Source organism: Sarcophilus harrisii, chromosome 4, assembly GCF_902635505.1.
Source record: "Sarcophilus harrisii chromosome 4, mSarHar1.11, whole genome shotgun sequence".
Taxonomy (NCBI): domain Eukaryota; kingdom Metazoa; phylum Chordata; class Mammalia; order Dasyuromorphia; family Dasyuridae; genus Sarcophilus; species Sarcophilus harrisii.
This window is the reverse complement of record NC_045429.1, coordinates 116,740,667-116,765,585: the sequence shown is the minus strand read 5'-3', so window position 1 is coordinate 116,765,585 and position 24,919 is coordinate 116,740,667. Positions and strand designations below refer to the sequence as shown.

The 24,919-nt window shown below is 32.9% G+C and overlaps 1 protein-coding gene across 1 annotated transcript in view; it reads right to left on the bottom strand.

Annotated features, from left to right (window-relative positions):
* Nucleotides 1-24,919, bottom strand: part of IARS2 (isoleucyl-tRNA synthetase 2, mitochondrial) — a 52,403-nt gene continuing 27,484 nt past the window's right edge. The window contains exons 13-23 of the mRNA XM_003767719.4: nucleotides 20,066-20,168; nucleotides 17,991-18,084; nucleotides 15,219-15,321; nucleotides 13,885-13,987; nucleotides 11,045-11,170; nucleotides 8,970-9,101; nucleotides 8,045-8,151; nucleotides 7,054-7,199; nucleotides 5,252-5,442; nucleotides 4,211-4,355; nucleotides 1-535 (exon numbers count right to left, since the gene is read on the bottom strand). Coding sequence (XP_003767767.1) covers nucleotides 405-535; nucleotides 4,211-4,355; nucleotides 5,252-5,442; nucleotides 7,054-7,199; nucleotides 8,045-8,151; nucleotides 8,970-9,101; nucleotides 11,045-11,170; nucleotides 13,885-13,987; nucleotides 15,219-15,321; nucleotides 17,991-18,084; nucleotides 20,066-20,168 — 1,381 coding nt within the window. The 3' untranslated portion in view covers nucleotides 1-404. The remainder of the gene's footprint in view (nucleotides 536-4,210; nucleotides 4,356-5,251; nucleotides 5,443-7,053; nucleotides 7,200-8,044; nucleotides 8,152-8,969; nucleotides 9,102-11,044; nucleotides 11,171-13,884; nucleotides 13,988-15,218; nucleotides 15,322-17,990; nucleotides 18,085-20,065; nucleotides 20,169-24,919) is intronic.

The window sequence follows — 24,919 nt, the reverse complement described above, 5'->3', positions numbered from 1 at the left end:
CAAACTCAATAAAGAGCTTTATTTTCAGAGATAACTCTGGATACATTTGTTAAAGAAAATATTCACAAAATATAAAGCATTTTCAACTGACCTATACATCTGAAGGCAGATTGGATTACAGAGTCAGGGTCCATAACCTATATTAGGTTTTTTTTTTTTTATGAAAAATTTTAAAATACTGTGATTTTCACTTTCACCATCATCCATCTCTTCCATTTCACTGGAAAAATAATCCAAAATCTAGACAATGACTAGCAGAGGTTCAAGCCTGAGCATAAAATCTTTCAAAATTTTATTCCTTACCCTTACCCTCACTGGCCAATCCAGATAAGCGACTAGAAATTTCAAAGCCAGAGACTTTTTGCTTTCATGTAAAGAGTGTTTTGCTTTGTTAATTTAGCTTTTCAAGCAAGAACTTCAGTGCAACGAGGACAAAGTTCATTTGGAGAATCAGATGCATACTTCCAACAGCGGGGACATTTTTCTTTGGTAGATGGTGTGACAATGACTTTATATGAACTCTGTTCACAAATACCTATGAAAGGAAAATAGGTGGTAGAATTACTGATAGCACATTTTACTCAGAACATATCTCCCTAAGAATACTCTGATGTCAAGATATAAGAGAAGATATTGAAAATGTATGCCTACTGAAGAGACTTACATGAACTGATGCTGATTGAAATGAACAGGACCAGGAGATCATTCTATACTTCAACAACAATACTATATGATGATCAATTCTGATGGACGTGGCCCTCTTCAACAACGAGATGAACCAAATCAGTTCCAATAGAGCAGTAATGAACTGAACCAGCTACACCCAGTGAAAGAACTCTGGGAGGTGACTACGAACCACTACATAGAATTCCCAATCCCTCTGTTTTTGTCCGCCTGCATTTTTGATTTCCTTCACAGGCTAATTGTACACTATTTCAGAGTCCAATTCTTTTTGTACAGCAAAATAATGGTTTGGACATGTATACTTATTTTGTATTTAATTTATACTTTAATATATTTAGCATGTATTGGTCATCCTGCCATCTGGAGGAGGGAGTGAGGGGAAGGAGGGGGAAAAAGTGGAACAAAAGGTTTAACAATTGTCAATGCTGAAAAATTACCCATGCATATAACTTGTAACTAAAAAGCTATTTAAAAAAAAGAAAAAGAAAATGTATGCCTAGAAAAGTAGACTGGGGTAGGCAAATAGATAATGTGAGAAAAAGCAATTTGAGTGATGTGCCAAGATAATGAAAACAAATGAAAAAATTTCAGCAGGCAAGTTAAATAGCTATTCTTTGAAGAATTTAAGAGGACAATAATGGCATATAAGATGCCTATCAGTGGCAGAAATATCCTTAGAGACCTCTAAAGTACAACAACAGATTTCAAATTACATAAGCAGAAAAGGAGACACAAGAGTGCATTAAAGTCCAGGCTGGGCAGCTACCCATGCTTTGAGGAGAGGTCCCCTCATCACCATGAAACCTGAGATTGAAGGGCAAGAAGATTCAGGAATTTCAAGAGAAGAATGAGTTCAGCAGTCAAAGAAAAGACTTACAGAGCAGGAACAGCTTAAGGGAGTTTAAAAGGAAGATTCCCTAACTAGTCCTTTTCTCCCATTCTGCCTTAAAATTTTCAGACAGTCTTGTAAGAAGAGATTATTTTCGGCTACTTATAAACCTCACTCTTAAAAAACTGTAGTTCTCTCTGACAGTGGATAGGGTTAGGTGTGTTACATCAGTCACTTCCACGGGACTTGAGGTAAATTAAGTTTTTCTTCCTAAAAGATGGAAATCCTTTATAAGGTAAAGGGACTTTTGATTAAGGCTTTGTCTTTTTGGTTCACCTAACTTTGCAGCCCATTGTCCTTGCCAATAGAGCCCTCTTTGGTGGCTTTCTTGCCTCACATCTCTCTTCCCTCCGATTGATTTTTCATATCCCTACCAAACACGTTTTCCAAAACTCAAATCTGACCATGTTACTTTCTTAACTTCTCTGAGAATCAAATTGGAGGCAGCGCTCTTCAGGAAGTGGGGAGATACTGTGAGAAGGCATGGAAATGGGAGACAGCACCAAGCTTGCTGCGTGGCGACCATGGCAGCTTGACCATAGTAACTAAACTCTAGGGCTAGAAAGATAACTAAGTGACACAGGGGATAGAGTGCCAGGCCTAAGTCAGCAAGAGCTCAGTTCAAATCCAACCTCAGACACCAACTAGCTATATGACCCTGGGCAAGTCACTTCACCCTGTTTGCCTCAGTTTCCTAATCTGTAAAATGATCTAGAGAAGGAAATGGCAAATCACTTCATTGTCTTTGCCAAGAAAACCCCTTTTTAGGGGTTAGGATTTAGGACATTTAGGATTAAAGTGGAAATGTGATAATTAAACCTATGGGAGCTAATGAGCTCACTAAGTGAATAAGTGTAGCAAGAAAAAAGAAGAGGGTCCAGGACAGACCTTGGGGCTCACCCACAGCTAAAAGCATGTTATGGATGATTAACAAACAAGTGAGACTAAAAATCAGTGATCAAGTGTTGCTGCTGCTGTTCAACTGTCTCAGTTCTATCTGACTCTCTGTGACCTCATTTGTGGTTTTCTTTTCTTTTCTTTTTTGCTGAGGAAATTGGGGTTAAGTTACTTGCCCAGAGTCATGTGCTAGTAATAAGTGTTAAGTGCCTGAGATCAGATTTGAACTCAGGTCCTCCTAATTGCAGGGTCAGTGCTCTACCCACTGCTCCACCTAGCTGCCCCCATTTGGGGTTTTTATGGCAAAGATATTGGAGAGATTGGACCTTTCCTTCTCCAGCTCATTTTACAGATGAGGAAACTGAGGCAGAGTGAAATCACTTGCCCAAAGTCACACAGTTATTAATAAGTGTCTGAGGCCAGATATGAACTTAAGAAGACAAGTCTTGCTGACTCCAGGCCCAACTCTATAAACTGGGCCATCTAACTGCCCCTAGTGGCCAAGTAGGTAGGAGAATAAAAGCAGTATCAGAAAAACCCTGAAAAGGAGCGCATGTAGGAGGAGAGAATGGTTAATGACAAGTGCTGCAAAGAAGGCAAAATGGAATGAAAAAGAGACATCAGATCTGGCCATTGAGACATCACCAGTTCAACTGGTGAATGGCTAAACAATTACAGGTGTATATACTACTGTGCTATGATAAATGATGAGCTGGTTGATTTTAGAAAAACATTGAAAGCATTGAAAAAATAATGAAGAGTGAAATGAGCAGAACTGAGAAAATATTGTATACAGTAACAGCAATACCGCTCAAAGAACAATGGTGAATAACTAATTGTTCTAACTAACAAACAACTAATATTGAGTATTATAAAGACTCAAATCAACTACAAAGGGCCTATGAAGGAAGACACTATCTATCTCCAAAGAAAGAGATGATAAATAGAAAGATGTGTAACATATTTTATATATATAGACTTGACTGTGTTTAAGATAGAGGAAAAGAAAAATGCACAGCAGAGAACAAAAGAAAACTCAAAAGGAAACATAAAAAAAGTAGTTGTGTAGTATTTATTGCATAATTTAAAAGTAAAATGTGAAATGAAAATTCATGGTATCACATTGAATCCTTTTTTTGTTGTATTACATACATGGAAATTTTTTTTGGTACTTTTGTATTTAAGGGCAAAATGAATTAAAAAACAAACCATAATACATAACTTTGGAAAATGCAGTTTCAGTTGAATAATACAACCATACTACAAGTCTCACAAGCAAATAAGAAGATCCGTTGTGGCCTTTTCTTCTATATCTTTTAAGAAGCTATGATTAGTAATGTATTCCAACTACATTACAAGTCTTTTTGTAGTTTGATTTTGGAACCTGATCATTAAAATTTCTATAGGAAAATTATATGCTTCAAATTCTTTTGTTCTTTTTTTTTTTTTGATTGAGGCAATTGGGGTTAAATGACTTGCCCAGGGTCACACAGTAAGTATTAAATGTCTGAGGTCACATTTGAACTCAGCTCCTCCTGACTTCAGGGCTGGTGCTCTATCCACTGCGCCACCTAGCTGCTCCTATGCTTCAAATTTTTAAAAATATTTCAAATTTGACTTAATATGACTTAATTCTTTTGGAATAAAATCTTTTATTAAATTTGGGGAGTATGTATAATATTCTAATTGATACCCTAGATTTCAGTTATATCTCTTGTTAGCTGTATCTCATGATCTTACCTTCTAAGTTGATTTCATAACTCCCTTTAAGTTCAATTGCATCTGCAGGGATTGCTATTGGATCTTGAGCTAACAGAGATAACTGTGAAGCCATCATTAGTTCACTTAACTGAGACATACCAGAGGTTTTTTGCTCATGTAGCATCTGGAAATAAGGATTTGACATAGTTACTAACTGCATTATAATTATTCAAAAATTCTTTATAACATTAGTTAAGTACAAAGGAAAACAATGAATTCTAAACATTGTTTAGGTTGTCTCTATGCATTTAAAAATAATAATATCCTGTCCTCATTCTAATGAATACATCAATCATTACTAACACTAAAGGTTTTAATCAAATATAATTCCAGTAAATTTTCTTGTATTAATAAATCAGCATATCAATTAAATCCTAAGAACTCTCCCCTTCTCCTCCTCCCTTTTTTTGGCCAATAATAATCACTGCTACCAATCTGAGATGATACAAGTCCTTCCTGGGATTTGGCAGTCACTGTTTTTTAATTACAGAAAATGTAAAAATTACCAAATTCATAATTTTTCATTCTATTTGAGATATCTTAAGCTAGATCTTTAAATGAATATAATTTTTTAATTAAAGTATATTGTTTCTGGCAGAAATCAACAGTAACATTCTTTTCTACCTATTTTTACTTATCACTGAGGTAACAATGAAAAAAATCAAATGCCATTTCAATACTCATTTATAAAATGGAATTCAACTTTAAGAATGCAAAGAGGGTTACATTTCCTAATTATTGTCTAGATAGTAAAACTACAAAAATTTAATTTTACAGACAGGAAATCCTATGAAAGGCAAGCAACGAAAGCAACTACCACATAGATTAACACCTTCCCAAAAAGCAAAGCCTGGAGCAAAACTGATGTGTCTTAAATTTTAACCCATGAATAAAATTGTACTGGAACAGGAATTCTAAGAAGTTCTTCAAATGAAGTACAGCAACTGTTACCAGTAAAGATCTATAGAACAGTTGAAAACACTGATGTTATTTCAAAAGAAAGACTGGTAGTTCACAAACCTCAATAATTTCAAACAGAAGTCCAGGATCAATCACAACAGTAACATCATATTCCAAAGAATTCTTGCCAGGGATGCTTCCAAGAAATGCATCTCTCATTCCACATGCTGCTTCCACTGCTTCCTCTAGCCCTGGTTTCTTCCAAAGAGTACTTGTAGTAATCCATCCAGAACGAAATACACTCTTGGGTTCTTAAAGCAAAACAAACAAGCCCTTTCATAAATTGCATTTATTTATAAACTTTATACTTATTTCTATGATCTTGTAACAAGTATCTGATAAGCAAAATAAGCTATATATGCAAATAAATATGATGCAAATCGAAATATGAGATTCCATGAGAAAAATATAGATCAGAGCAATTGAAAAGAAATCTCTTTTCTCAATTAGGAAAATGAGGAAATCATATTTCAATATGATTGATTTCCTTTGTAATTGTTTTATTTCATGCATTTAAAAATTTGACTCTGAGAAGAGGGTTCATAGGCTTCATTAAACTGCCAAAAAAGCTTATAGCATCTGAAAAATTAAGAACTTCTTTAGAGAGAATTTATGTTAGAGCACAGTGAAGAATGACATAGGATGAAGATAACAGCAGAAATTTATTCTGGTTTTAAGGACTACAATGTGCTTTAAACAAATTATAATTAGATCCTCCTAACAATCCTCTTAAGATGATTATTCTGCATTTTGCAGATGTCAAATCTGAGGCAGACAGAAATTTAGTGACTGGCATTTAATGACTTCATTCCAAAACCTCACTTTGTAGACCTAAGAAAATCACTTTTCTGGTCTCCATTTTCTTATGAAAAGGAGGTGAGATTTGAAGGCCTTCTAAGTCTAAAGTGTTACAAGCCTATAGATGAGATAATAAATGGGATAAAAATTCTCCATAAACTACAATGTACTATGTGAACTTAAAAGTACCATAATTATTACTAACACTTTTCTTCAGTTTAAAATGTAAAATTAAGAGGCAGCTAAATAGGGCACCGGCCCTGAAATCAGGAGGACCTAAGTTCAAGTCCAGCCTGAAGACACTTAATACTCCCTAGCTGTGTGACCTTAGGCAAGTCACTTAATCCCAACTGCCCCAATTGTGGGGAAAAAAAAGGAATAAAAGTGTAAAATACAGAGAATTAAACAGTAAAGCAGGCTACATTGCTTTAAGAAATCACCAAGTTCCTGTTAAAGACTTAAAAAACTCCTTCCAGAAACCAATTAATCTTTTTTGGGAAAAAAAAAATCATTATTCTACCAGTGAAGTGATATGCCTATCAGACATGTGAAAAAAATTTCCTAATAATTGAAAATGGTTATCACCAGTAATCACTTGCCTGGTACGCTTGTAATGAGGTGCTTTGGGTGTCCCCTGTGGTAGATTTGGGGAACATGCACAGAATAAATAGGCATAAATGGGCTGTGATCTGCAATGGTCCAAGAAAAATCCAAAGCACAGAGATCTGCATTTTATGATAGAGTTTTGAGTCTGAGTGATTAAAAAGATGTTTTTATGAAAAAAAATAACCTGTCTTAATCTTTTTTCTCTTGGAAGTTGCTGGTAACCTGTGACAATCCAAAGCCCTGAACATAGAGAGAAAATGAGCACACAGACTTGTGGTTCTAAATCCTTGCCTCCCTAGAAATGGGTACAGCACTGCCCCTGACTTCTGCTTTTAGAGTTCTCATGGCACTTTCACTATACATGATGATGTTTTTTTCTTACAATAACCCTGTATGGCCATTAAAACTCAAGGCTCTACCACTAACTGATTACTTTCCATAAGCAGAACACTTCTCACCTTTCTCATAGGGGATGTGCTGGAACACCTCTTCAGCCAAATGTGGGAGAATGGGTGCAATCGCACGCACCATTACATCCAAAATCTCAGCTAATGCTGTCTGACAAGAACGCCGCTTGAGATCATTTTCTTTTTCACAATATAGCCTACAAAAGAATAATATATTCTGAGCTTAGCAGTTTTCATAAACTAGGATTAATAAGACAAGTGAGGTCCTCTTTATTAATCCTTTATGCTTCCATTTACCCTTTAACAAATCAAAGATTATACTGATTATATTTACCAGTATTTAATTTCTAAAAGCAGCTCTCTGCTGTATAAAACTGGTGACAACCTGTCAGTAGCCTATTCTAAGTATAACCAAGCAAAGCTTCTCATTGCCCTTCCCACTCAAACTTCCTAATTAACACACTTTTAACTCTTTCCAGGTGCATATCCTCTATCTCCATCTCATTCTCACTTTTGTCTAAAAGTCAGTTAATTCCTATTAAATGATAATACTTATGTGTTAGGCCTTTCTCTGTCTTAAAGAGGTACAGTAACACATTCTTTGGGGCAAGGCTTCTTAAATTGTGGGTTGCAACCCCATATGTGATCATGAAATTATGATTTATTATCAGTAAATGTTTGATTTGTATATCTTTATACCTGGAGTCATCTAAAAATTTCTTGGGCAAAGAAAGCCCAATTTTTAGGTTACCTATACCCTAACTTATTAAAAAAGTGAATAAATAAAGCCCTGATACACAAATTCTGAAAGGCGATTATAATAAAATCAAATTGCCATTTTCTAATTTAAATAAGGAACTCTTGCGTTTTGAGATGATGTTTGTTTCTATGTTTTTTTCAGTATTCTCCTTGAATTCCAGTTTAGTGATAAATTTTTTTTTTCCTTTTTCAAGATATTCAATATCTTAAAATATTACAGGATAGTTTCTTTAATATAAAATTAATAATTTCAAGTACAACTTCAATATCTAGGAATACATACCTATCTTTGATTATGCTGAAGTAAAAATTAGAAAGTTGGCTAGGATAAAATGCTTGTAAATGCCGAATAACTTTCCCGAAATCATATTGCCTATAAGCGTCAGTAACCTGGGAGAAAGAATAGGAAAAAAGTGATAGCAATAGTGAACAGCTAAATTGTAAGTAGTAATCATGAGCCAAACAATGTTGCTTTTACAAATTTTTCTTCGTCTAGAAAGGAAAACAAACTGAAAAATTGAGAATAATGTTAAAGGGTTTCACTCAGCTCACATTTAATGGATATGTTCCTAATTTATATCTTAATAGGGACTAAAAGATTATGTATATAAATACTAAGATATATATTGCTCTTTCATATCTGCAAAATAGTATGCATTTATTGATAAAACTATTTTTACCTAGAATGACAGCTATAATTGCATCATCATTTCCCTAAATGAATGGGGATAATGCAATGGGAAGTTCAAAGCAAAATTACACCAGTACATTTTGTGCACAGGGTAAAAAAACCTACCCCAGGCAGAGCCACATTAAAAAAATCTCAAAAAATACCAGATTTAAAAAATTTCAAAGACAAAGCATACAATGTTCAACTCTGAATAAGTGTCTTAAAAACAAAACAAAACTGCTTTATTAAGAGATATTTGCTGAGAAACACAGTAAACTAACTACTTAGTTTATATATTACTGCTATATAGAAAAAAAAGATGACCTATATAAGAATAAAATTTTGCTATTATTTCAGAAAGATATTTCTTTATCTGAAAGAAAAAGAAGAGTATTACCTAATTCCAATAGCTCTAAGCCTTCCCAGGGAGAAAGATACCAATCCTAGAGATACCAAACTAGAAACTAATCACTTAATGTGATTGCATTTTTATCCAACCTCATAATATTTATACTGCTACACATAGTTAACAACATACCTTTTTTCCAAAATCTTGAAGTAAATGTAACATGTACTGGTCTATAATATACATCTCTTCAAAGGGAACACTATCTGTTTTAGGATTAAAGTCAGCCAGATTTCCCAAAAGAAAGCGAAGTGTATTCCTTAGCTATAAACGAAAATGTTAAACATAGAGTATGAGTTTATTTTGTAACTGTTCATTATTTTTCTCCTTTTTCAGATTCTGAATTTTGAAGCACCCGAAAATGAGGATAGTTGCAAACATACTATAAAGATATATCAAACTATAAATTTCTACTATACAGCGTTAGTTTTTTCTTTTTGATTTATGTAATAATTCAACGTGAATTTCTAAGCTGTCTTGCTAGGCTGTGATTCCTTTTGGCTTTCCTTCTATTCACTTCTCAGTTTTTTGGGGGAAGAGGGAATTGTGGAAGAGAACCCTATTCCTCATTTCCGGATCCCTTCTACCTACTTCTAGTAAAACAAACAAACAAACAAACAAAAACACTTGCAGAATCAAGCAGAACAAATTCTCACAGTGGCCATTCTCATTCTGCATCCTCATTTGTAATCATTTATTAAAAAATCATAGTAAACATTAATACAATTAATTAAACTTGTTTATAACCGTTTTTTTCTACAAATGAGATATTCCCAATAGGGAAATTACTTTCACTGATGCAAATCAGTAAACTCTCTACAGCTAAAGCTATTGGCACTGAGAGATGAACAAGTTCTCCACTGTCATCTAGCCAATGTTTCTCTGAGGAAAATTCTGAACCCAGACCTGACAACACTGCCTCTCTCGAAATTATATATATAAATAACATAATTATTTTCATTTAACATAATGTAAGCTCCCCAAAGGCAAAGACTGTTTCATGCCTGTTTCATATTTCCCTAGCACTTAGAGTAAGAGGGTAAGAAAGGAATGCACAGAAAAAGGAGTGAAATAACAGTTGAATAGGGTAAATTATCTCAGATAAGAGGTGGTTAAGAGGTTTTATAGTAGAAGAGAAAATGGTAGGGTGGCAGACAATACATAAACCTTACTCTTGTTGGAAAGAGAGAGAGAAAGACATAAAGAAAGATAAACGGGGGAAATAAGATGGGGGAAATACACACTTAAAAATTCTAACTGTAAAAAAAAAATTTATACCACGTTTCTATAAAGGACTCAATTCTCAAAAATGTAGAGAAATTAAGTCATTTGACTATAAGAACACAAATCACTTCCTGAATTGATAAATGGTCAAACGATATGAATAGGCAATTTTTAGAAGAAATGATTTAAGCAATCTAGAGTCAAATGAAAAAATGCTCTAAATCACTACTAACCTAAAAATGTTATGTACCTTCAAAGACTTGATATGCATATCAAAGCACGCTTTAAAAAAATAACTTTTTTTCCTTGGGATTTTTTAATTTGTGTTTTCTTTCACGACACAATGTGGAAATCTGTTTAACAAGATTGAACATGTATAGCTTATATAAAACTGCTTGCTTTCTTAGGAGTGGGAGAAGAGCATTTGAAACTCAAAATTTTAAAAAACAAATGTTAAAAACTGTACATGTAATTGGGAAAATGGAGGCAGTGATATGCTGTATGGATATAATACTTCACATCAGATATAGTAAATGTGCTTGTGGGCTTTGGTGATCTAACTTTTTTCTCTTTCTTTTAAAAATCCGTTTATAAAGGGAAGGTAGGGAGGGGCACATTCAAAAATGTGCTATAAAAAACTCAAAAATTTAAAAAGAAATAGCAGAAAATGTTGCTTACATTAAATTAATATTTGTTGCTAGCTACTTCAGAAATGTGTCATTTATATAAATGAGATAAAACATATAAATACATTAAGCACAAAGTTAAAGTAGTATATAAGTTATTAAGAAAAACTACTATTTGTAGAAGGTAAACTAGCATGTGTGATAATATACTAAAGATATTCTCTATAAATGCATGATAATTAGAGGACAAACTAAAATAACTTTCTTAGCTTCTTTATAAAAGAGAAAATGTAGTTTTTAATTGCAATTGTTTGGCAACTTTTTGCTTATAGAAATATACAGTTTAATTACTCTAACCTTATCAATATTATCTCTGGCTGCATTAAGTATACGTGACCCGATTTTCACTTCACTGAAGATATGTGATTCAGCTACCCACCACCGAAGGATATCTGCACCATAGGGAGGATCTTTGCTGTGGTCCTTTTTGTGAGAAAAATATAAATCAGCAAAACAAACTACAAATTTCAAAAAAAAAAAAAAAAAAAGCAAATACAAACTACATATACACTGCAGTACATGAAATAGGAACATTTCAGCTTAACACTGAAGGTTTAGAATAGCAACATAAGTATGTGAGTTTCAACAATTTCAAGTCAAAGAAATAAAATGTCAAACTCTTCATTTTCATTAAGGGCATACTTTAATTACTACCTCATTTATCAGGCATTGCCACACACATTTAAGTAGAACAGACAGCTCCATATAGGCTTATCAGATGGAGCATAATAATTCTCCTCTAAACAGACTTCCTCCTATCTGAAAACATAATGAAAGGGAAGGGGTAGGCATCAAAGAAAGGTTTTCCAATATTCTCTAACAATTCTGGGAACAATACATTCAATGGGCAATGACAGATCACTGACAAGCCAGGATAGGAATATATTATTGGTTTGGGAAATTTCATTTATTAAAAAAACTGGCTTATTATAAAGAGATAGAGGTTCCTGAGTTAAAAGATTTGAGTCAAAATCTCCCCTCTGACATTTACTGTCTGTGTACTCGTGAACAAAGCACTGGATCTAGTTGGACTTAAGTTTCTTCATTTATAAAATAAGTTTTATCTGTTTTATGTGTAAATAGGACTAGGCTATCAGTAATACCAGACTTGTGTCCACTAATCAATAATAATAATAATAGCAATAATAATAATCAATTCTCTAAAGAAAAATATTTTCTAAAGTACAAAATTAAAGTGAATATTTAACAGTTTCCATTTTCTGAAGTCTTATCTTTTCCTGGTAACTTTACCTATGACTATATCTAAAAAAGCTGAATAACATTTTAAAACTGTGGCTATTGCTAATTGTTCATGATTAAACTTTTTTTTTTTTTAAACCAGGGCAGCTAGGTGGTGTGAATGGAGTGCTAGGCCTGGAGTCAGACTCAATTTCCTAAGTTCAACTCTAGTCTCAGATGTTTACTAACTGTATGACCTTGGGCAAGTCACTTAACTCTGTTTGCCTGAGTTTCCTCATTTGCAAAATGAGTTGGAGAAAAAAAATGCAAACCACTCCAGTATCTTTGCCAAGAAAACCCCAAATGGGATCATTGAAGAGGCAGCAGACATAATTGAAAAAATGACAGAACAACAACAACAACAAAAAAAAAAACCTGGACTAATTATTTACCAGAGAGACAAAAATTTTTAATGATTCACATGAAACTCAGACACCTATCTAGAAATAAGAATGACTTAGTCCTTAAAAACAAACCCAAATTGAAGCGATAAACTGGGAAAACATTTTTACAGTCAAAGGTTCTGATAAAGGCCTCATTTCCAAAATACATAAAGAATTGACTCTTTAAGAAATCAAGCCATTCTCCAATTGATAAATGGTCAAAGGATATGAACAGACAATTTTCAGATGAAGAAATTGACACTATTTCTAGCCATATGAAAAGATGCTCCAAATCATTATTAATCAGAGAAATGCAAATTAAGACAACTCTGAGATACCATTACACACCTCTCAGATTGGCTAGGATGACAGGAAAAGATAATGATGAATGTTGGAGGAGATGTGGGAAAACTGGGACACCGATACATTGTTGGGGGAATTGTGAAGGGATTCAATCATTATGGAGAGCAGTTTGGAACTATGCTCAAAAAGTTGTCAAACTGTATATACCCTTTGATCCAGCAGTGTTACTACTGGGCTTATAGTCCAAAGACATATAAAAGAAAAGGGATCTGTATGTGCAAAAATGTTTGTGACAGCCCTCTTTGTAGTGGCAAGAAACTGGAAACGGAGTGGATGCCAATTAATTGGAGAGTGACTGAATAAATTGTGGTATATAAATGTTATGGAATATTATTGTTCTGTAAGTAACGACCAGTAGGATGATTTCAGAGAGGCCTGGACAGAATTAAATGAACTGATGCTGAGTGAAATGAGCAGGACCAGGAGATCATTATATACTTCAATAACAATAATACATGAGGATCAATTCTGACAGACGTGGCTCTCTTCAAAAATGAGATGAACCAAATCAGTTCCAATAGAGCAGCGAAAGAACTCTGGGAAAAGAGTGTGGACCACAACATAGCATTTGCACTCTTTCTGTTGTTGTTTGCTTGCATTTTTGTTTTCCTTCTCAGGTTATTTTTACCTTATTTCTAAATCCGATTTTTCTTGTGTAGGATAACTGTATAAATATGTGTATATATATATATATATATATATATATATATATTGTATTTAATATATACTTTAACATATTTAACATGTACTGATATACCTGTCATCTAGGGGAAGGAGTGGGGGGAAGGAGGGGAAAAGTTGGAACAGAAGGTTTTGCAAGGGTCAATGCTGAAAAATTACCCATGCATATGTCATGTAAATAAAAAGCTAAAATTAAAAAAAGAAAAAAAAATAACCCCCCGCCCCCCCCAAAAAAAACAACCAAATTTGATCTTTTACTGAATAATAAGCATGATCTTTGGTAGAACATACAAATTCCATTTTTTTAGAATCATCATTTCTAAAATAAAAGCAGAAAACAAAATCCCATGCAAGTGAATCTATATGTAAGCACACATAAAACAATTAAAATTTTTAAGGAGCTAAGTGTTAGGACAATCTAAAATTTGAAAAATAAGAAAAAATGTCAATCATTTCTTATGAGTCACTTACTTGGCCTCCATTGATGATAACATCTGGGCTAATCACATTTCCAAGAGATTTAGACATCTTTTCTCCTTTATCACTAAGAGTAAAACCATGAACCAAAAGAACCCTAAAAAAGAAAATAAACCATTTAAGTATTAAGTGATAAAACACAAATTGCCTTAAAATTGAATAAAATCTTTTTTTTATCATCACCAAAATGAATAGATGTCAAAAAAATTAATATACTTCATCAGTTGCTTAAAATAGGTTGCTTAAAAAAAAAAGCAAATTCTTTGGTGAAAACATAAGTCTAAATGTGATTATTCAGGTCATGAGTAAAGGAAGGAAAAATGAGTAAGATAAATAAGTATTTTTTAAAATGTGGGAATCTGGGGAAAAAAAACACTACTGTTCTATTAAGTTCTGGAAGCAGACACAATTGACAATAATAATCAAGACTTTTTCTCCTTTTGGCCACAAGATTCTAAGAAATTTGTTTCTGTTCTGAACTCTTATTATTATTCAACAAGAGGAGATGAAGAACACTGGAAAGCTTGAGGTCACATTAATTATGCCTAGGAAGAGAGAAAAAACATTAAACTATTTTGTTTTGGTTTCATGTGGGGAGAAAGTCAAGATGGAATGGACAAAAGATAAGAGGCTTCAATCCAGTAAAGCATTGTGACAATACATTTTTTCCTCTGGTTTGAACTTGTGATTTCATCAGTGTAGATAATTTCTATAATGCACATAAACAAATGTTCTGCAACTTTTAGTTTTAAGAATTTATTCAAAGCACTGAAAAATTTAAAATGACCTCAAGTCATAAAAGCAGTATTTGCCAGAGAGGGAAGTTGATCCCAGATCTTCTTGACTTCTATTATACCTGCTATTATACCACACTGCCTCTTAATCTCAAGCTACTTTTATAAAACTCATAATTTTATGGTATATTTTAGTTTCTAATCCAATGGAAGTACACTGGCTGTGAGATTACAATACTGTATCTTTAAGCCTAATGTTAACTTGCAGGATCTATATATCGTTTGCCAAGAAATATAATGGCATTTGAAGCTTAAAGATATCCTTTCCCTCCCCTCAATTACACCAAGCCATAAGGATTCCCCCTAGAGGATTTATAATCTATGGCAAATTCAATATATTTTAGCCCTTTATTTCACATATAAGCTATGCCCTAATGATACTATAAGCTCTCAGAAGGCAGGAAGCAACTTAGAATTTTTTTGGCACCCTACTCCACTCCTAATATTGTGCTTGGTCCATTTTGGTGCTCAATAAATTCATGCTAAAATTAAATGAAATTTACTGACTAGTTTTCTTATGACCTAGATACTTACCTAAAAGGGGCTTTTTTCCTTGCTGCAACACTAGTTAATAAAGAAGACTGAAACCAGCCTCCAATCTGGTCCTTTCCTTCCAAGTATAAATCTGCTCTTTGATCTGTACATTACAGAAACATGTGGGAAAAAAATAAGTTCAAAGTTAATTAAAAAAGAAAAAAATAATTTTATATTCAAAGTCTTGGAGTTATGAAAATTTGCTGTCTTCCTTTTTTTAAAAAAAAAACATGTATAGCTGCTACAACTTTTAACAGTCTTGTTTATTCAAAATATTGATATCAATCAATTAGCATTTATTAACTACTGTGTCTGTTATTGTGCCAAGTTCCAGGGAAACAAAGAGAAAGGAAAAACAGTCACTTCCTTCAAAGAGTTTGTATTATAATGATGAAGAGAGAAATAAATAGAGGATAATGAATAGATGGTAACCATTGGAAAGGAAAAGGTCAGGATATTGACTTTTTTAAAAAGATCCCATTGATCTATCTCTTAATGAAAAAGGTACTTGACCTAACCTAAGTTTGTAAAACAAATCTCTCTTTGTTGTAAATTCTGTCTCAGCAAAAGCGAAAACAGGTTTGTGGGTTATAAAATAATCAGATTAATATAATTAGTATCAGCAATCATTTATAATGCTATTTGTACTAAAAATAAAGATCAGTTTTTTTCAAAAAATAAATTTTAATGTCATCTGGTAAATAGAACTTAATACTATAAATTCAAACTACTTGAAATTATACATCATTTTAATTATACAAAAACATTGAAGAAATGGGAAATATATTATCACTAAATTCAAAAACATTAATACTTCAAAACATTAATTCAAAACAATAATTCAAAAACATTAATACTATCATTGAATTTTCTTGTACTAAAAATAACTACTAAAATACTCAAAACACTTAAAAAAAACACTCTTAAGCATTAAGTAAAATGAAGCTTTCCTTTCACTGTTTTTTTCCTTGGATGTGATTTCTCTTTCATTTGCACTCATTTTATGCTTTTTTTATGAACTTAAATAATCAAATTAAAATATTATCTATGTACATAATTTTTTTTCTTACTACAAATTATTAGAGGCAGGGCCTGTTTCTTTTTATTTATCTCAAAGTCTATATATTACTTTGTATTCTTTGATGGAATCAAATTGGGAGGATGCCCTCTATTTGCGTAGATCACAAAACAACCTTGCCTTCTCATTCTGTGATATTCTTGCCTATGTCTTCTTGTAAATTCTCAACAGGAGATCAACACCCAGAAAGCTATCCTCTATATCTTTTATAAAATTGTTAGGAATTGGGTAATCCATCACTTGCTCTAAACACCTAAACAATTTTTTCCACTTCCTTTTCCAGTTATATACTGCTTTAATGTCTTTACAATTAGATATTTATTTTTTACACAGAAGTTGGTGATGTCCTCAGGAAAACATGTAATAAAAAGGATAAGACAGAATACTAAGCATGAAATCAAAGGATAAGATAAAATACTAAATACTCAAAATACTAAGCAATCAACACTAATCGAGTATCAATAAAATACTAAGCACTTCTTGTTGGCAAGCTTTATTAAAGTTCTTGTTCTCTACTCAAAAGAGAGGTCTAAGGTTAGTAGGTAGATACTATGAATTAAGATTTTTGTGTATTATTTGTAAATTTCACTGACTATTGCTGATTGCTTCCATTTTATTATAGTGAAAAATCAAAGTTTACTGCATCAATTATGTATATTTACATGATGTTTCTTTTATAAATATCTAAATATTCAAAACACAACATTTTTGTTTGGAAATATAATAAATTCTCTAAATGTTAGGTTAGGAGTGGGCATCATTTTTCTATAAGAAGATACTAATAGAAGCAGCAATGCCTGAACTTCATATATTAAGAAAATCAGTGACACAGCTTTCATTACATTTGAAGCCAATCAAGATCCCTAAATTTAATTTATTTAATTTATACTCAGTAAAGACTTTTGTTTTGTATGACTGTTTTTTAAGAAATCACTCACTAATGATATTAACATTGGTAATTTAAATAGTTTTCTTTTTCTTTTTTGGTGAGGCAATTGGAGTTAAGTGACTTGCCTGGGGTCACACAGCTAGGAAATTTTAATTATCTGAGACCAAATTTGAACTCAAGTCCTTCTGACTTCAGGGCTGGTGCTCTATCCAATGTTCCAACTAGCTGCCCTAATATTTTTTTAAACATGCTAGCAAAGGCCTCTTGAAATAACATTTTTGGAAGCAAAGGTGATATGTGAAAATATTAGATATTAAATCCTGACACTGCTCATCAGTGACATTTCTGGAGGGAAAAAAACCTAAAAAGTCCAAATTTTCTAGAAAAAAATGAACGCTTTAAATCTAACTACTCTGAATTCATTACTTATTTAGCCACTTTCAGTCACTTTCTCCTTTCCCTGTTTTTTTATGATTAGTTATTTTAGGAAAACATTTCCCTTCCTCATTTCACCTAATTTACTCTATTCACAACTAATTAAACATAAGAGTAGTATTTGTTATGTACTTGTAATTTAAAAGAAAGGGGAAAAAAAGCTGTGAAGTATATAGAAAGCATGGCCTATTGCATTATATTGTATTATATACAATACAGTCCTATAGTGGACTAGTTCTCAAAATATGTTACTTAACCTCCATCAGTCTAATATTGTCATTGTAAAAATCTTTGGCTATGTTACAACTCTAAGTAAAATCTTCAACCTTTCAATGATAACATAACATATAACATTTTCTTTATTAAATACCTGGAAGAACACAATTCCATGAAGTTCCACTTTCAAACCAGATATCCAAGATATCCTGACCTGGCACGTATTCCAGAGCATCAGGATCACCAAGCTAATGAGATATAAGTGAAAAGAACATTTTAACTATACAAAAATATAGCTAAATTCAGAAAAGCTTAATACTTCACTTGTCATTGAATATTCTATTAGAATAATTATTAAAATACTCAAACACTTTAAAAAAATTCTAAGCATGAAGTAACATCAAACTTTCTCTTCCCTTTTTCCTTGTAACACACACATAACAAGCTGGATATGATTTCTCTTTCACTTGATCTCATCATATTTCATACTTTTTGTGTGGACTTGAACAATCAAATTAGAACATTTTCTATGCACATCTTATTGCATTATTATTAGCAGTAGGACCTGTTTCTTTTTATTCATTTCAGGATCTCTACATTACATTGTATTCTTTGATGGAATCAAGTTGTAAAGATGCCCTCTACTTGTGTAGATCACAAGGCAACAATGTCTTCTCATCCTGTGATATCCTTGTCTATGACTTCCCAGAGTTCTCACTAGGAGAGCAACCCAACACCCAGAAAACTATCTTCTAAATCTTTTTTTTTTTTTTAAATCTTATTAGGAGTTGGGCTATCCATTATTTGCTCTCAATACCTAAACACTTTTTACCATTTCTTTTTCCAATTATATTACTTCCTCAATGTCTTCACAATTAGGCCATTTCCTTCTTAAATAGAAGTCATAATTGGTAATGTGCTTCAGTCTACTTATAACATATATATGGCTTTTCCATTGCCCTTTGGAGTACTTCCTTGAGTAGTAGTATCTCTTTAAAAAACAAAAACTTATGTCAAAGAGGTGTTTATTATCAGAAGGCTTAAAGACTGGAGGGATCTTGGATCCCAATCTTTCAAATTACAGCCAAAAATGAGTTTCTTTCTAATTGTTTTGAGCTCCAAGGGTTAAAAAATCAGCCATGTACAGACACATCAACATACATATCTTATATTTTGCAGATAAATGATGAGTTGGACTCAAAATTGAAGAGGTGAAAAATGACTTGCATTGCTCATGAAAACTTATCTAGTACTTTCAATGATCTTGAGTGTTGTATATATAGTGCTAAATAAATATTTAATTAAATGACTGTAATTTCCATAGTCACTAGATAACACAATTTCAGCTCATGTCTGGGCATTATTATTAATTTTTTTGAAAATAAACACTTTCTGACATCATTATTTTAGAGCAGCTAAAACTACCAACTATATATTTCTGATTAATTTTTAATTGAATCGTGCAAAGTTCAAGTGTTATTCTCAACTCTTATAAACAAACTCTGAGCAACTTTCAATACAAATGCAAGGATTTGTAATATATTGCGGTTTAATAAAGAACTCCAAACTACCAATATTAGCAGAAACGTACATACAACTTTCGTTAATAAAGCACTTTTTTCCATCACAATCTTGAGAATAGTTCATGTGAATATTGTTATTCCTATTTTGCAAATGAGGAAACAATTTGCATAGTAGCAGAATGCCAGACATTGTAAGATTTGGGACTTGTATATGTGTCTTTTTGATTCCAAATCGAATGCTCTTCTTATATCACGCTGCTTCAATATTATCTATCACTAAATTAAATTCTAACCTGTCCAGTCATACATGCCCTATTTTAGGTCTAGAATGTGTTTTTCTTATATTTTTATTTTTTATCAATTATATTAAGCCCATTTTAAAATTACATTATAAAAAAATTACTAAAGAGGGAGGGAGGGAGGAAGGGAGGAAGGAAGGGAGGAAGGGAGGGGGAGGAAGGGAGGAAGGGAGGGAGGAAGGGAGGGAGGAAGGGAGGAAGGGAGGAAGGGAGGAAGGGAGGGAGGAAGGGAGGGAGGAAGGGAGGGAGGAAGGGAGGGACAAAGGGAGGGAGGGAGGGAGGAAGGGAGGAAGGGACAAAGGAAGGAAGAAAGGAAGGAAGAAAGGAAGGAAGGAAGGAAGGAAGGAAGGAAGAAATAAATTACCCCTAAGGCCTATACTATTCAAAATTTTCAATTACAAATTTACCTGAGATAAGACTTTTTGAGGCAAAAGCTTTTCAGGAGGAAGAGTCCACCAGATATCACTTCCATGTTTTTCTACTAGTTGAACAAGATGATCAATAGTTTCACTATTGAAGGAAAAAAATAATCAGAGCCAGTGAGATAGTAGTTAAGGTAAAAAAAAAAAAAAAAAAAAATAGAATTAGTGCCTTTATTTCCAACCCCAAATTGAACTCTACAGTTACACAGCTGTAATTGTAAACTACTAGACACCAGTTCACTTCAAACTATTTCAGAAACAAACCCATTATTCTACTTTCTCCACAAAACTAAAATTTATTCTCCAAAATTTTCTTATTATGTTTAAAGGAATCATTATTCTACCAATTAAAAGGCTCAAATGAACCAAACCATTTAATATTTAACATGTGCAACATGGAAGGGATACAAATACAAAAGTTCCTATCTTTAGGAATTTGTACTCTTAAAAGTAGGAAGCTACACATATATGAACTAGGGTATACTATATGTGGGTGCTTGGTTTTACTAAAGCATAAAGATAATAAATGGAACTAAAGGGAAATATAATGACATTCCCTTTCAAAAAAGTAAAGGTACAAAGATCATTCTCCAATAAATGAGTATAAACAGTTTTCACAAGAATAACTACCATATAAATGTTGCAAATCACTAGTAAGGAGAAACAAATGAAAACATCCCTAAGATTTCATCTTCCATAGTGTAAACTGACAAAAGTAATACAAGCCAGAATAATCAATAATGGAGGTTTAAGGTTTAACTAGTGCAATGTTGATAGACCTGTGAATCAGCATCATCAACTAGGGAAAGCAATTTGAAAATTAGAGAAACAAAAGTGATTAAAATATCAAAATGCTTTGAGCTAGAGATGCTATTTCTTCATTTATACCCCAAGGAGGGCAATGCATATTCATATGTACCAAAATATTTATAGCAGTCTTTTTTGTTGATAACAATGAATTGGAGGGCAGCGAGGTGATGCAATGGATAGAATACCAGCCCTAAAGCTAGGAAGACCTGAGTTCAAATCTGATCTCAGACGCTTAATACTTCCTAGCTGTGTGACCCTGAGCAAGTCACTCAATCACAATTGCTTCACCAAAAAACAAACAAATAAACAATGAATTGGAAATGGATGCCAACTGCAAAATGGCTAAACAAACTATGACACATGAATGGAATGGAATGTAACTGTGCTGTATGAAAGGACATAACCATAGTATAAGAAACGGTGTAATGTGATGAATATGGTAAGATCCAAATGAACCAATGCTGAGTGAAGAATGAACCAAGATAACAGTATGTACTAGGATTATGACAACATAAATGAAAAAACCCACTACACAGACACAGACACTCCCTCCTCCAAAAGGGAATGCTGCAAAATTATAAAGCATTAATACTAGCTCAAAAGAAGAGATTGTGACAAAATACTCCCACCTCACAACCCTTTGCAGAGGTTAGGGATGCACAAGTTTTGTACCTTATACGTATGTTCAGACTTCTAAAATTAGTTATGCTGCTTTTTCCCTCTCCTTTTTCTTCTGGTTTTTAAAAAATATTGTTTGTTATGTGAAATGGTTCTCTGGATTGGGGAAAGGAAATGATACTGGAAGAAATTAGGTGATGTTAAAAAAAAAATGTCAACATACACTTTTAAAAGGAGCAATGCATGTGTTAATTAGGTTCTGAGAAAAAACTGTTTGAAGGAGAAGAGTAGTAGCAGTGCAGATAATAAGAATATGGCTAGGGACAGATAGATGGATATGAAGCAAAGAATTATGGTCTGGCTGATCTAGAGACAGTTGTCAAGATTATTGCCTAGAATATAATAGCCTCTAAATTATTTTCCTGCCTACTTTCACTACATACTCTCATTAAACAAAACACTGACAGATTTCTCTTCTAAAACACTACTTTCATTGGGTTACTTTCCTGTTAAAAACCAACTAGAATTAGTAGCCAGGTATTCAAGACCTCCAATCTGGTACCTAACCTATTTTTCTATTCTTTTATTTATTTATTTGTTTTTGGCTGAGGCAATTGGGGTTAAGTGACTTGCCCAAGGTCATAGCTAAGAAGTGTTAAGTGTCTGAGACCAGATTTGAACTTAGGTCCTCTTAACTTCAGGGCTAGTGCTCTATCCACTGCACCACCTAGCTGCCCCTATTTTTCTATTCTTAATTTCCAATACTCTTTTATAGTGAAACTCTTAACACTGACAAATAGAGCCATTCATTTTTTCTAAAATAAACTAACTTGACTCATGATTTCCAACAATTGCTCACCCAGTTCTTCTTGCTCCACTCTATCCAAGAAGATGCCTCTTATTTCTTTGACTTAACTCCACACATTCAAGACTCACCTCAGTTTTTACCTCCTTCATGAGGTCTTCCTGGACACTCCAATTTTGTCATCTCTTCTTTCTATTAAATTATTTATGCAGCTACTTAATTCACATTTTAATCATTTGTGGAATGGATTCTATGCTAAGTCTGAAGTCAGGAAGACCTCAGTTCAAATCCTGTTTCAAAATAAATGGTGCTCTTTGACCAATGCACAACTAAAATGAAGAATATTGTAAAAAACCACCATCAATAAACCAGAAAATACTAACATCTCTCTGAAGGGCTACAGCAGTTATTATGTAGGGCCCCAGAAAAATCAAGTGACCAATTTCTACCATAACAATCAATGCTAAAAGCTCAATTTCCTAAAAGAAAAGGGGAAAAGACTCATGAGTGACAAATGATAAGAAAATTTAAAAGAATTTACAAGAGTCTGCATACTCTGTAAGTGTGCAAAACATGATCAGAAAAGTTGCCCTAAGTTTGGGGATCAAGATGATATCTAGAATAAGTCACTTCCCTATCAATATTACTATTCAAGAAAATGACTCATATGTTGAATTTAGAAACTTCTTGGGTGATAAATAGATTCAAAAAGTGCTGAGACTAGGTGCTCCTCATGCCATTTCTCAAGTCCAAAAAGGATGAGTTAACTTTTGAAAGAATTAAACTCATATCAAGCTTAGCTGCCCTGATGGAATAGGCTACAATAAAAACAAACAAACTCTCTTATAAATAAAGGACAATTTCTGGACGGCATCTATGCCACTAAGGCGCAGTGCTCCAGGTTGGCTGCAGGTCTGAAAAGTGTCCCAGGTGCTGGTGGGAGCTTCCTGTGCTCCCAACACTGACTGAGATGTTAAGATAAAATATATTTGGTTCTTAGGGGACTAGTGCCTTTTATTCTGATAAATGATAAAAATGTACTTAAGATTACACTGAACTTGTCCAGTGGTACTAAGTAGGTGATCTCAGGCTTCTAGAGAACTAGCCCAAATTTTGGAAGATCTTTTTATCAAGAGAATAAAATTAAATTCAGAAAGCCTTCCTGACAGAAGGTTTATCATCTTTTTTCTTTCAATGTACCAAAAAATATGTTCTTGGCATTATTATTGAATCATTTCAGTCATAATTGATTCTCCATGACCCCTTCTGGGATTTTCTTGGTAGATATACGAAGTGATTTTCTATTTTGTTCTCCAACTCAATCAACAGATGAAGAAACTGAGGCAAACAAGGTTAAGTGACTTTCCCAGGAACTGAAGTCCTCCTAATGCCAGCAAACAAATAAGCAAAAAGATAAAATAAATGAGCAGGTTGGACTTGATGTCCTTTAAGGCTCTTCCTACTCTTAAATATCTAATCCCATGAGCTGTGTTTATCTAGCTTAGGTGCCAAAATCAATTTCAAGCTTCTCAGAGTTAAAGAATATGAAATAATTCTCTCTGATATCACTACAGCACAATGCTATGATTTAAAGTAAGGACTGTAATACTTTATAGCTTTAAGAGAATATAAATACTCCTCACATCTTTAAAACTTTAATTCTAATTTTGGTAAATTCTATAGTTGATCAAATCAGATGAACAATCTTTCATAATTCCAAGGCTCTTTCTTCATGTTATTAGTCTGGAATATAATAGCCTCTAAATTACATTAAATATTTAATTGATAAACTTAAGGTAATATACATTACCTTTGATAAAAGTAGTAGAGACTTCACCTGTCACTATGCAATCTAGTTATTTATGTATTTCATTTCAAAAAGCAGTAAGTCCATCATAAAACTTCGGTACATCGGTACATGTAGATCTTATCTAAAACATTACATTATGAATTACTTGCAAGTTTCAAACAGTGAAAAGTAATAAAGACATTCAAGCTACCTTGATACCAATCATTCTGAACTTTAAAAATGACTAACTACACTGAATGCTTGACCTGTTACCAGAAATTAAGCAGCATCATGATTACTAAAGAATAAAGAAACTATTTCTGTTCCAAAGTTATTACTTTTTTTTTGTCTTCATAAGTAGAAAAACAAGCACTGAAAGATAAGTTTTCATTTACAAGACAAAATTAAACAAATTCTTTAGGTAGCTTATTTGGAAAGAGGTAATGAGATGAATGCTAGTTCAAAGTGAAATTCCAAGAATAAAATCCTGTGTTCTAAATTTTCAACCTATAGTTATAAAACAATTTAGTAAAGGAAATTTCATTTTAAATAGGAAAAATCAAAGAAATCAATAATTTCCAACTAGAGAACTCTTCATAAACTAAGATAAATGAGATTATATGGTGACTGAAGAAACCTTACAAATTGTACTTTAAATTTCCAGAATAGTCTAGCTAATTTCAATGTTGCTATAATTCTTCAGGAAATAAATGCTTTACTTATGGTCACTGATAATGATATTAAACCTACATATAAGAAATTACTTTCTACAAAATCATTAGTTGTTGACTTAGTAATAAGAAAAAACCCTGAAAAT